Source organism: Diaphorina citri, unplaced genomic scaffold, assembly GCF_000475195.1.
Source record: "Diaphorina citri unplaced genomic scaffold, Diaci psyllid genome assembly version 1.1 scaffold195, whole genome shotgun sequence".
Taxonomy (NCBI): Eukaryota; Metazoa; Arthropoda; class Insecta; order Hemiptera; family Psyllidae; genus Diaphorina; species Diaphorina citri.
Window position 1 is genome coordinate 48227 of NW_007377632.1, and position 12345 is coordinate 60571.

General features: G+C 37.2%; 1 protein-coding gene across 1 annotated transcript in view; it reads right to left on the minus strand.

Annotated features, from left to right (window-relative positions):
• LOC103505789 (5'-3' exoribonuclease 2 homolog) overlaps positions 1-12345 on the minus strand; it is a 43771-nt gene that overhangs the window by 16332 nt on the left and 15094 nt on the right. Inside the window, 5 exon segments of the mRNA XM_026821034.1 lie at positions 4810-5051; positions 6211-6279; positions 6765-6821; positions 7716-7887; positions 10141-10297. Coding sequence (XP_026676835.1) covers positions 4810-5051; positions 6211-6279; positions 6765-6821; positions 7716-7887; positions 10141-10297 — 697 coding nt within the window.

Consider the following 12345-nt stretch of genomic DNA (forward strand, 5'->3'; position numbering starts at 1 on the left):
GAAAGCAGCTCAGAGGGAGCTACGTATATTTCTTTTCTGAATTGAATTCAATTACAACCATTGCAGTACTGAACAGAGTCGTTTGGTTGTGCATCAGGAATATTGTAAAGACAACATTGGGGTTATACTTAGGCTTGCCAAACGTCCCGAATTGGCCGGGACAGTCCCGAATTTCAGGGGGTGTCCCGGCGTCCCGTTCAGTTTTTCATTTTGGGGCGTTTTGTCCCGAATTTCCGTTTCTGTCCCAGAAAAAATTCGGGACGCGTTTTTTAACTTTAAAATTAGGTACCTACCTCTATAAATCAGAATTTGTTCTTAACTTGTCTTGTTTAAATTTGTCATGCTTTCATCAGTTTGCTCTTCCACTTCTTTGCTAAACCTTTATAAACGAGAAAATGTTGTATTAAACAGCCTTAAACGAAAAAATGAGCTGGTCCCTTGGATTCGCGGATTTCGCGATTATGTTCGCGGATTTCGCGATTATGGTCGCGGATTTGGCGATTATGTTCGCGGATTTAGCGATTTTGTTCGCGGATTTCGCGATTTTGTTCGCGGATTTCGCGATTATGTTCGCGGATTTAGCGATTTTGTTCGCGGATTTCGCGATTTTGTTCGCGGATTTCACGATTTTGTTCGCGGATTTCGCGATTATGTTCACGGATTTCGCGATTATGTTCGCGGATTTCGCGATTACGTTCGCGGATTTTTGGCGATTTTGTTCGCGGATTTGGCGATTTTGTTCGCGGATTTGGCGATTTTGTTCGCGGATTTGGCGATTTTGTTCGCGGATTTGGCGATTATGGTCGCGGATTTGGCGATTTTGTTCGCGGATTTTGCGATTATGTTCGCGGATTTGGCAATTATGTTCGCGGATTCGCGTACCGAATCGACATTTTGGATATTTGGCAAGCCTAGTTATACTGATTATATAGTATCACGATGTTTCCTTTAGGACTTGAAATAAGAGTGCCCAGGACTTTTCGAACCCATCACTTTCTACATAACAAGCGCGTTACAACTGAACCAACCGTAACCCTAATCTGATAATTTTTCGGGGTTAAATACCTTAAATATTCGATCCGTTTATCACGGAAGAGGAAGTCTGTTGATATGAATCTGCTCTTGCAAACCAAACATACCATTTCTTAGTGGATAATAATAAAGATCTAAAATCACTTTCTACATAACAAGCGCGTTACAACTGAACCAACCGTGACCCTAATCTGATAATTTTTCGGGGTTAAATACCTTAAATATTCGATCCATTTATCACGGAAGAGGAAGTCTGTTGATATGAATCTGCTCTTGCAAACCAAACATACCATTTCTTAGTGGATAATAATAAAGATCTAAGAATCTTAACTCTCACAAATCACAAGGAATTAGACAGATTATATTCGGAACAATACGGGATATTATCTTCAATAGAATTAGACAGCGTGTTTACACAACCACAGTACCTATAGCATAGGATACAAAGGAATAAGGAGTAAGGAGATAAGAATTTAAAGGTCTGGATTTATTACGACAGGTTTCTCCAATGGTTTTCTTCTTCACTGAACTCATATAACGGGTGAACCAATGAGAAAATAATACATTGTATGAAATGGGTTCCAAATTTCCATTTGATATTTTTGCACCCAAGTTTGTCTCTTTGTCTGTATCTGTATGCGCGATAACTTACAAACGGTCGGTCCAACTTTTTTTTTTTTTTTGTAGAAAAATGAGATTTGGTAGAGGGCGTTGGTATTCCTCGGATGAAAAAGTTCTGAGCCACCCTGTAGTTACACAGGGATCACAATAAAGTAGACATAACTCTATTTCCACTAAAAATAAACCAAATGATTGCGGTTGAATTTTTCAGCTCTTTCAAAAACTCTTTTCATTCGAAATTGATTGATTAACAAATCAACGGGTAAAACCCATGTATATTTTTTTTTTCATTTTTTTTACAATGTTATGATTAGGTATTACCTTAAGATACATAGTAGGTAAAATTACATAATTTCTTGAAATGTACGATAACAATATTAGTAAGAATAGTAGAATATTATAAACATTTAAATAATTTCTCGTTTGCGCCGATATTAAATCTTTTAAATAGCCTGTAAGGTCCATTTTCTATTTGGTCGAGATTTAGGAGAAGGGGTTCTCCCCTGTCAAATTTCATCAAAATCCGACAAATGAGAGGAAAAATCGCCCAGAAAAAACTTGGAATTCACTTTGTTCGTTCAATATTAATCGAAGGGCATACAGTCCGCAGTACGTACCTAGTATAAAATTATGATAGAAAATCTGAGTATGACAACCTAAACATAATGATCATATCGGTTAGATATTTAGTTAATACCTCACGCCTCACGCGTCTATTCTATTCTGTGTAATATTATTCTATTCTATACATTTTAATGATAATAATACGAATAATAATAATATTGTTAATAATTTATCCCTTTATTTACGCAATAGCACATTTTAGACTTCGTGTTAATCTCTTCATCTCTACTTTTTTTTTCATTCCATCCTTACCCTTTCATTTTACTCCACTTAAACTACTATTATTATTATTTCTTTTCAAAAGATTTGACAATTTATTTTCCTTTTTAGGGTACAAAATTTACCTCTAAAGAAAACGACTTCATGGCGTTAGTTGAGGGATTTAAAAGGAACCTGTTTTTACTTTTGCCCTAAAATGGCCATCTAAAACTTTATCACTAAGAGATGAAGACCGTTCTCAGAATGGCCTGCCCTACTTCTCTCTCCGATTTTGGGACGATAATAAGTCCCGAGTGATTTGACAATTTATTTTCCTTTTTAGGGTACAAAATTTACCTCTAAAGAAAACAGACTTGATGGCGTTAGTTAAGGGATTTTAAAGGAACCTGTTTTTACTTTTGCCCTAAAATGGCCATCTCAAACTTTATCACTAAGAGATGAAGACCGTTCTCAGAATGGCCTGTCCTACTTCTCTCTCCGATTTTGGGACGATAATAAGTCCCGCTGTAGTTACAATTCCATCCATTAAATCTCTTGAAAAAATCAATCGTTTTCTTGACCTTCTGCTTTGAGACACACATGAAAATTAAGAGAGGGAGAAGGAAGACGAAAAGAGAGAGAGGGAGAGAGAGCACATATATCACAGCAGGGTTTAAACCCAGAAACAATCCCGCGTTCAAAGGCCCAAAGTGAGGCACTTGAAAAATAAAATAAAAAATATATAAAATTATTATTATTCATTTTTTAAGCTTCAATTTTTCATTTTTTTTGATTGCCCCTTTTACTCCTCAAGGGGAGTTACGTCTTATTTCGTAGGTATCCTTAACTTAACGAAAATGTCATCTGGTTCTATTCAGTCAAAAGTAGGGCGGACACGGACAGTCAGAATAATAGGTTGTCCAGGCAAATAATATTTCATGTAGGTAGTTCTGTCTGTCAAATTTGAACACCAATATTCTTCGTGGAACATGGCCCAAGTATATTGATGAACATTCTCCTTGTAACATCACATCATATAAAATTATAATCCCCTATTGATTTAGACCATTCAGTACGAAAAGGTTCACATAGGGGGACACAACAGTTACCAGAACCAATATGATGTGTATGTGTGCATACTGCAACCCTCTGTATCCACTTGAGAGTGAGTGAGTGAGTGAGTGAGAGAGAGAGAGAGTGAGAAAGAGTGTGAGAGAGAGAGAGTGAGAGAGAGAGAGAGAGAGTGAGTGAGAGAGAGAGAGTGAGAGAGAGAGAGTGAGAGAGAAAGAGAGAGAGAGAGAGAGAGCAAGCTATTACACAAAAGGCCAGAAAGTAACGGAGGCTTTTTCAGCGCTCTCTCTCTCTCTCTCTCTTACTCTAAGAAATCCTTCATTTTTCATTAATTTTTTTATTTTACAAATCGCTTTAAACTTCATAGAAAACAAAATAGCGGCCAAAAAGGTTTAATAATACATTGTACCATATTGTAGAGGGTAGAGGAAAAGGTAAATTATTGATCTGAACCCAAATAGGGTTCAGATCAGTGGTGTGGGGTAAGTAAAATCCAATAGGAAGGAAGGTAGTGGCGTGTCTTAGGTAGGTACTGGAAAACAGTAGTCGAAGGTAATATGACTGAAGAGTCCCTTTACCCCAGCGGTAGACTACGTGAGAGCAAGCTATTACACAAAAGGCCAGAAAGTAACGGAGAGGTTTTTCAGCTCTCTCTCTCTCTCTCTCTCTCATACTCTAAGAAATCCTTCATTGTTCATTCATTTATTTTACAAATCGCTTTAAACTTCATAGAAAACAAAATAGCGGCCAAAAAGGTTGAATAATACATTGTACCATATTGTAGAGGAAAAGGTTAATGGGGCTCAACCAAATGACAATTTTTTTCGAGATAGAGTCCTATTCCGATGTAAAAGTACCCAAAAAGTGCATTATTATTGATCTGAACCCAAAGAGGAATCAGATCAGTGGTGTGGGGTAAGTAATATCCAATAGGAAGGTAGGTAGTGGCGTGTCTTAGGTAGGTACTGGAAAACAGTAGTCGAAGGTAATATGACTGAAGAGTCCCTTTACCCCAGCGGTAGACTACTAAAATTATTGTGGTCAACTTCTGCAATAAATATTAAGGACAAAATTCCATACGTCGACTGAGATTGAAATTTTACCGGTATTTTTCAAATCGATTTATTTATCTCGAGATGAGATCTAGTGGTCAAAAAAAGAAGAAAAAGAATGAAACATTCGAATTAGAGCTAATGTCGTTTCACATAAGGACTGGAAAATATGGTTAAACTATATCTAATAATACAGGGTGACTCATCTTACCTTGACTATACTGTGTGGTAGAGGGGGGAGGTACTGCACTGAACTGTCCCGGTGTATGGCTACTATTACAGTTATCACGTGGTGTATAGTGGTTCATCATGCGATGTCCAGCAGGGCCTAGACTTGCCTGTTGAGTACGCGGTGCCATGCCTATCTGAGGTCTCCAGACATGGTTCGGAGGTTTCCAGCCCTGGTTCTGAGAGGGGGTTTTATCCCCTGGCTTCAGAACACGGGCAGGCTCTCTGTTAATAGAAATCAAAATCAAACAATATTAAATGGATTCATAAACCCAATTTTTCGGCGCGAACGACATGCTTAAAACATAGTTAAAGCGCCGAATTGAAAAAAACACTAATTTTGGCCCACCTTCGTGGCCGAGTGGTTGAGAACACTGACTCTAAACCCGGAGGTGCTGGGTTCGAATCTTGGTCGGGGCAGAAATTTTGTAGCTTAGGCACATTGGAGTACCTATCCTCATTTTGACCTTCGGCCTCAATAAAGTCAGCATGGACAAACCACTTCTGGTCCTAAACTAACAGTCCAATCTAAATAAAGCACTACGTATGCTTAGAACACGGGCAGGCTCTCTGTTAATAGAAATCAAAATCAAACAATATTAAATGGATAAATAAACCCAATTTTTCGGCGCGAACGACATGCTTAAAACATAGTCAAAGCGCCGAATAGAAAAAACCCTAATTTTGGCCCACCTTCGTGGCCGAGTGGTTGAGAACACTGACTAAACCCGGAGGCGCTGGGTTCGAATCTTGGTCGGGGCGGAAATTTTGTAGCTTAGGCACATTGGAGTACCTATCCTAATTTTGACCTTCGGCCTCAATAAAGTCAGCATGGACAGACCATTAGGGACTTCTGGTCCTAAACTAACAGTCCAATCTAAATAAAGCACTACGTATGCTTATGTATAATAAGATAGATTGTATTTACTTACACGGCTCCATTCAGTCTTATAGCAGGATATTTGAAGTTCTCTCCATAGAATGGATCTCGGAACTTCATACTGGAAATAAAAACAACAGTCATTTATTAAAAATTAAATCATAATACATTCCGCCAAGCAATTAGAGCAATGCTGTCATTTTTCAAGTTTTCTTCTGTCCCCTTTGCTCTTTTAGGCTCAAATCAATTTTATTTGAAACTGAACTGGCAAAATATATGAAAATCATGTATTGTGTTTTATGGGGTAAGAATACCAAATAATGTCATATTGATAATCCTAGGTTCCATTATCAAAAGAAAAACAAAGGAAATGACAGAGTTCCTCTAATTGTTTGACCTTCGGCCTCAATAAAGTCAGCATGGACAAACCATTAGGGACTTCTGGTCCTAAACTAAATAAAGCACTACGTATGCTTATGTATAAGATAGATTGTATTTACTTACACAGCTCCATTCAGTCTTATAGCAGGATATTTGAAGTTCTCTCCATAGAATGGATCTCGGAACTTCATACTGGAAATGAAAACAACAGTCATTTATTAAAAATTAAATCATAATACATTCCGCCAAGCAATTAGAGCGATGCTGTCATTTTTCAAGTTTTCTTCTGTCCTCTTTGCTCTTTTAGGCTCAAATCAATTTTATTTGAAACTGAACTGGCAAAATACATATATGAAAATTATGTATTGTGTTTTACGGTAAGAATACCAAATAATGTCATATTGATAATCCTAGGTTCCATTATCAAAAGAAAAACAAAGGAAATGACAGAGTTCCTCTAATTGCCTGGCCCAGTTTATGTATTTATTCAAATGATACCATTACAATCACAAGAACAAAGAAACTCCAGGGTTCCGGGTTTAAATCTCGAGAAAATTATTTCTAGATAGGATGAGAATATTTCCTCCGTAGCAGAGCATAGGGCAAAACACTATACGTTAATATAAAACAGGAGAGGCAAAGTATAATGGATGGATCATAGGTTATGTTATACTTACCAGAACACAATATTACTTCTGACTACTTCTAAACCACGTACAGGCGACACCAGACTCCTGCAACATACAAGAGTAAATACAATCAGTAAACACGAAATAATACCTGTTCAATGAGCCAAGTTATATAAATGTAAATGCAGTTTTTTTGTGTTATTATGTCACAACTTTGGTGCTCACTGCAGCATTGTAGGATTTTTCCCAATATCCTGCAACATACAAGAGTAAATACAATCAGTAAACACGAAATAATACCTGTTGAATGAGCCAAGTTATATAAATGTAAATGCAGTTTTTTTGTGTTATTATGTCACAATTTCTGTGCTCACTGCAGCATTGTAGGATTTTTCCCAATATCTTAATAATCCTAACATCCAATGTTTACCTACCATGCTGGCACCGGTCGCTATGCGCATTTATACGTCATAGCTACTCATTTTCCTCACGAGGCTGAGTGGGCCGCGCAACATTCAGTCAGAATCAATCATTTGCATGATACAAATTTCTTGACCCCGCCGGGAATCGAACACGGGTCTCCCGCGTGCAAGGCGAGCGCAGTGACCACTACGCCATGGGAGCTGACATGAGCCCAGTTATGTAGTTCCAAGATTACATGCAACCATTTTTTACCTTCTATAACCAATGAGAAAATATGTATTGCACTATTCCTGGCTATAAGTTTGTCTGTTTGTCTCTCACAAACGTATTGTCCTTTTGACAAAACTTCGCAAAAATGTCCTAACTACGCATAAAGAAATTAGCTCATTAAATTTTCAGCTTAATCGGTCTTTAATAATAATGAGAATGGTTTGTTTAATGTAAATATAAAAATATCTTCCTTTTGTTCCTATATAAGTATCCATTGGTACTTTTCAGGAACGGTTTTCTTACGCCAACAGAGGGTAAATTCTGAAACGAAAAATACAACTTCACTTCCTCTCAATCTAAACTTACCCTCCCTGATTCACATTGTCTGGGGACAGCAGAACTCTTCCTCTCATTCCTTGGTTCATGATTTCTGTCTCCACGTCTTTCTTCTTGGCAGTGTACAGGGATTTGAGCAGAGGATAAAGTTCATTGTCAGCTCCTACGTATATTCTATCATCACCGCGTACATTTCTTAGTTCTGAAATCAAACAATAGATTGTTATTAATTAAGATTTGCACTGTGCAATTTCTTTGTGTTATTATTATGTTACAACTTTTGGTGCTCACTGCAGCATTGTAGGCTTTTCCAAATATCTCAATAATCCTTTAGCATCCAATGTTAACCTACCATGCTGGCACTGGCATTGGTATTTTACATAGCTACACATTTTCCTCAAGAGGCTGAGTGGGCCCCGCAACAATGATTTGTATGATACATTTTTTTTGACCCTGTCGGGAATCGAACCCCGGGTGTTCTGTGTGCAAGGCGAGTACAGTGACCGCTATTCAAGAGAACTGACACAATAGATTTAGTCAATAAGCCAAGTTATGTAGTTCCAAGATTACATTCAAACATTTTTTACCTTCTATAACTAATGAGGAAACATGTATTGCACTATTCCTGGCTATAAGTTTGTCTGTTTGTCTCTCACAAACGTTTTGTCCTTTTGACAAAACTTCGCAAAAAATGTCCTACGCTTAAAGAAATTAGCTCATTAAATTTTCAGCCTAATCGGTCTTTCATAATAATAATGAGAATGGTTTGTTTAATGTAACTATAAAAATATCTTCTTTTTGTTCCTATATAAGTATCCATTGGTACTTTTCAGGAACGGTTTTCTTACGCCAACAGAGGGTAAATTCGGAAAGGAAAAATACAACTTTACTTCCCCTCAATCTAAACTCACCCTCCCTGATTCACATTGTCTGGGGACAGCAGAACTCTTCCTCTCATTCCTTGGTTCATGATTTCTGTCTCCTGTTTCATTTTAGGTTAATTTTCTTTATAACTGAGCTTTGGGGCAAAGTCACGACTTAGGATAGGGGTTGAGTTTTCTAATCTGTGTGATAGGAAAAATCCAAGTAAAGCTCTAAAAAGTCTGAAGGAAGTCCTTTCAGAAATGTGTCGGGACCTGGATATTATTCTCATGACCGACCTGTCAATATAAACAATAATATTCAGAATGTTTCATTTTAGATTAATTTTCTTTATAACTGAGCTATTCATTTTGGGGCAAATTCACGACTTTGGATAGGGGTTGAGTTTTTTAATCTGTGTGATGGGAAAAATCCAAGTAAAGCTCTAAAAAGTCTGAAGGAAGTCCTTTCAGAAATGTGTCGGGACCTGGATCTTATTTCACGAAAAAAATCCTATTATTTACCGGTTGTGTTCCAGTCTCGAAGTTGGTGTCGACTTCAGCAATATTGATGAAATCAGAGGCGAAGGGTGCATAATGGAAGGGGAAGTACCACTTCCATGATCTACACCCCTGGTAGTAGTACTTGAGTACCCAGCATAATCCTAGTACATACTCATGACCGACCTGTCAATATAAACAATAATATATACAGAAACGTTGTCGCGGACCACCGGTCTGAGATCGGGAGCTCGTATTGAGCATGACGGTCCAGTGATAGCCATTGAGGGAGGAACTCCAGTAGAGTCTACTCCCTCAAATACATTGTCTAATGAGGCAAATTCCTGTATATTCTATCATCACCGCGTACATTTCTTAGTTCTGAAATCAAACAATAGATTATTATTATTAATTAAGATTCGCACTGTGCAATTTCTTTGTGTTATTATTATGTTATAACTTTTGGTGCTCACTGCAGCATTGTAGGCTTTTCCAAATATCTCAATAATCCTCTAGCATCCAATGTTAACCTACCACGCTGGCACTGGCATTAGTATTTTACATAGCTACACATTTTCCTCAAGAGGCTGAGTGGGCCCCGCAACAATGATTTGTATGATACATTTTTTTTTGACCCAGTCGGGAATCGAACCCCGGGTGTTCTGTGTGCAAGGCGAGTACAGTGACCGCTATACAAGAGAACTGACACAATAGATTTAGTCATTAGATCTTGTTTATAAAGTACTAACATTAACGGTTTGCAAAACCAACTTTAGTGGTATTGGTATAGTGGTTAGCCGGATCGATTTCGGTTTTGAGATTAGTGTAGCTGTAGACGATCCTTATTATTTTTTTTCTCCTTCTCTCCTTGAAAGAAGAATCATTCTGATGTTAAATATTACTCACTCTCTTCCACGCTGAGTTTTTCATAATAAGGCTAACATTAACGGTTTGCAAAACCAACTTTAGTGGCATTGGTATAGTGGTTAGCCGGATCGATTTCGGTTTTGAGATTAGTGTAGACGATCCTTTTTATTTTTTTTTCTCCTTCTCTCCTTGAAAGAAGAATCATTCTGATGTTAAATATTACTCACTCTCTTCCACGCTGAGTTTTTCATAATAAGGTGCGAGAGCTTTGTGCAGTCTCTCCTCGTCTACAAACGGGAGTAATGCTACTCCTTGCCAGGCAAACTTCTTTCCATTCAGATCTATCTTGAAATCCTCCGGGTAGAAATCAATGATAGGGGAGTCCTGAGGGAGAGAAACATAAAATAAGGATAAGTATGGCTTTATACGTATAGACAGGTATTTATCAAGTCTTTTTTTGTTCCCTCTCAAGATGTTTGATAGAAGGAACTTTAACAACTGAGCGAAAAGAAAAGGAGTACCTACATGATAGAAAAAGGCCAGCCGTTCCAAGAACAAACCTAATCTGTTTAGGATAAAGTCCATCCCGGGCGGGAATTGAATCCGCAATAGACAGGTATTTATCAAGTCTTTTTTTGTTCCCTCTCAAGATGTTTGATAGAAGGAACTTTAACAATTGAGCGAAAAGAAAAGGAGTAAAGAAAAGGACTACATGATAGAAAAAGGCCAGCCGTTCCAAGAACAAACCTAATCTGTTTAGGATAAAGTCCATCCCGGGCGGGAATTGAACCCGCAAACCATCGCTTACAACCCTCCAAGCCAACTAGGCTGGCTTTTAGTATTTAAAATTCAAAGTAATACATATGAAGGTACAAGGTAAATTATATGGCTCTAGACTTTGTCTACTTGTGAGTCGTTGATTGATTGATTGATTAACAAATCAACGGGTAAAACCCATGTATATATTTTTTTTTTCATTTTTTTTTTACAATGTTATGATTAGGTATTACCTTAAGATACATAGTAGGTAAAATTATATAATTTCTTAAAATGTACGATACCAATATTAGTAAGAATAGTAGAATATTATAAACATTTTAATAATATCTCGTTTGCGCTGATATTAAATTTTTTAAATAGCCTGTAAGGTCCATTCTCTATTTGCTCGAGATTTAGGAGAAGGGGTTCTCCCCTGTCAAATTTCATCAAAATCGGACAAATGAGAGGAAAAATCGCCGAGAAAAACACTTGGAATTCACTTTGTTCGTTCAATATTAATCGAAGGGCATACAGTCCGCGGTACGTAGTATAAAATTATGATAGACAATCTGAGTATGACAACCTAAACATAATGATCATATCGGTTAGATATTTAGTTAATACATCACGCCTCACGCGTCTATTCTATTCTATTCTGTGTAATATTATTCTATTCTACACATTTTAATGATAATAATATGAATAATAATAATATTGTTAATAATTTATCCCTTTATTTACGCAATAGCACATTTTAGATTTCGTGTTAATCTCTTCATCTTTACTTTTTCTTTCATTCCATCCTTACCCTTTCATTTTACTCCACTTAAACTACTACTATTATTATTATTTCTTTTCAAAAGATTTGACAATTTATTTTCCTTTTTAGGGTACAAAATTTACCTCTAAAGAAAACGACTTAGTATAAGGAGATAATTATATGAGGAAACCCTGTAGATAATAGTGAAACTGTAAGGTCGAGTTTTACCACCGTGGATTGTCTCAGGATCGAGTGCAATCCGAGGTTGATCTGGGTATTAATAAGAGTATAGGAAAATCCTCGTTTCATCTCAATCCCGAGTTGGTAAACCCCCAGCATAAGCTCAATCCCCAATATCATAGGTCTTGAGTCAATACTTTTGTCTGTACATTGCTAGGAATCGTGAAATATTCAGTTATCCTTACTGAGGTCGAGTTTTATCACCGTGGAGTGTCTCAGGATCGAGTGCAATCCGAGGTTGATTAATAAGTATAGGAAAATCCTCGTTTCATCTCAATCCCGAGTTGGTAAACCCCCAGCATAAGCTCAATCCCCAATATCATAGGTCTTGAGTCAATACTTTTGTCTGTACATTGCTAGGAATCGTGAAATATTCAGTTATCCTTACTCCTCATCTGTTAGGGAGCCCAAAGTCGTGAGAGGTTCACACCCAGGAACTGATTCATGGGAATAGGGAAGATATTTTTTAGGGTTAAAAGCCTATGGAACCCTTTCCGATACAGATATTTAGCCTTTATGCTCACAGCAATCTGGGATATTTTTCTTTTTTTTTTTCAATTTACTCTAAAATAGTCAATATTTTTAAATACTTAGGTACAGTGCAATAGTCAAATAAAATGGACGCGGCACATCAGGGATCAGGAAGAGACCGCCTTAACATAATAAATACTTA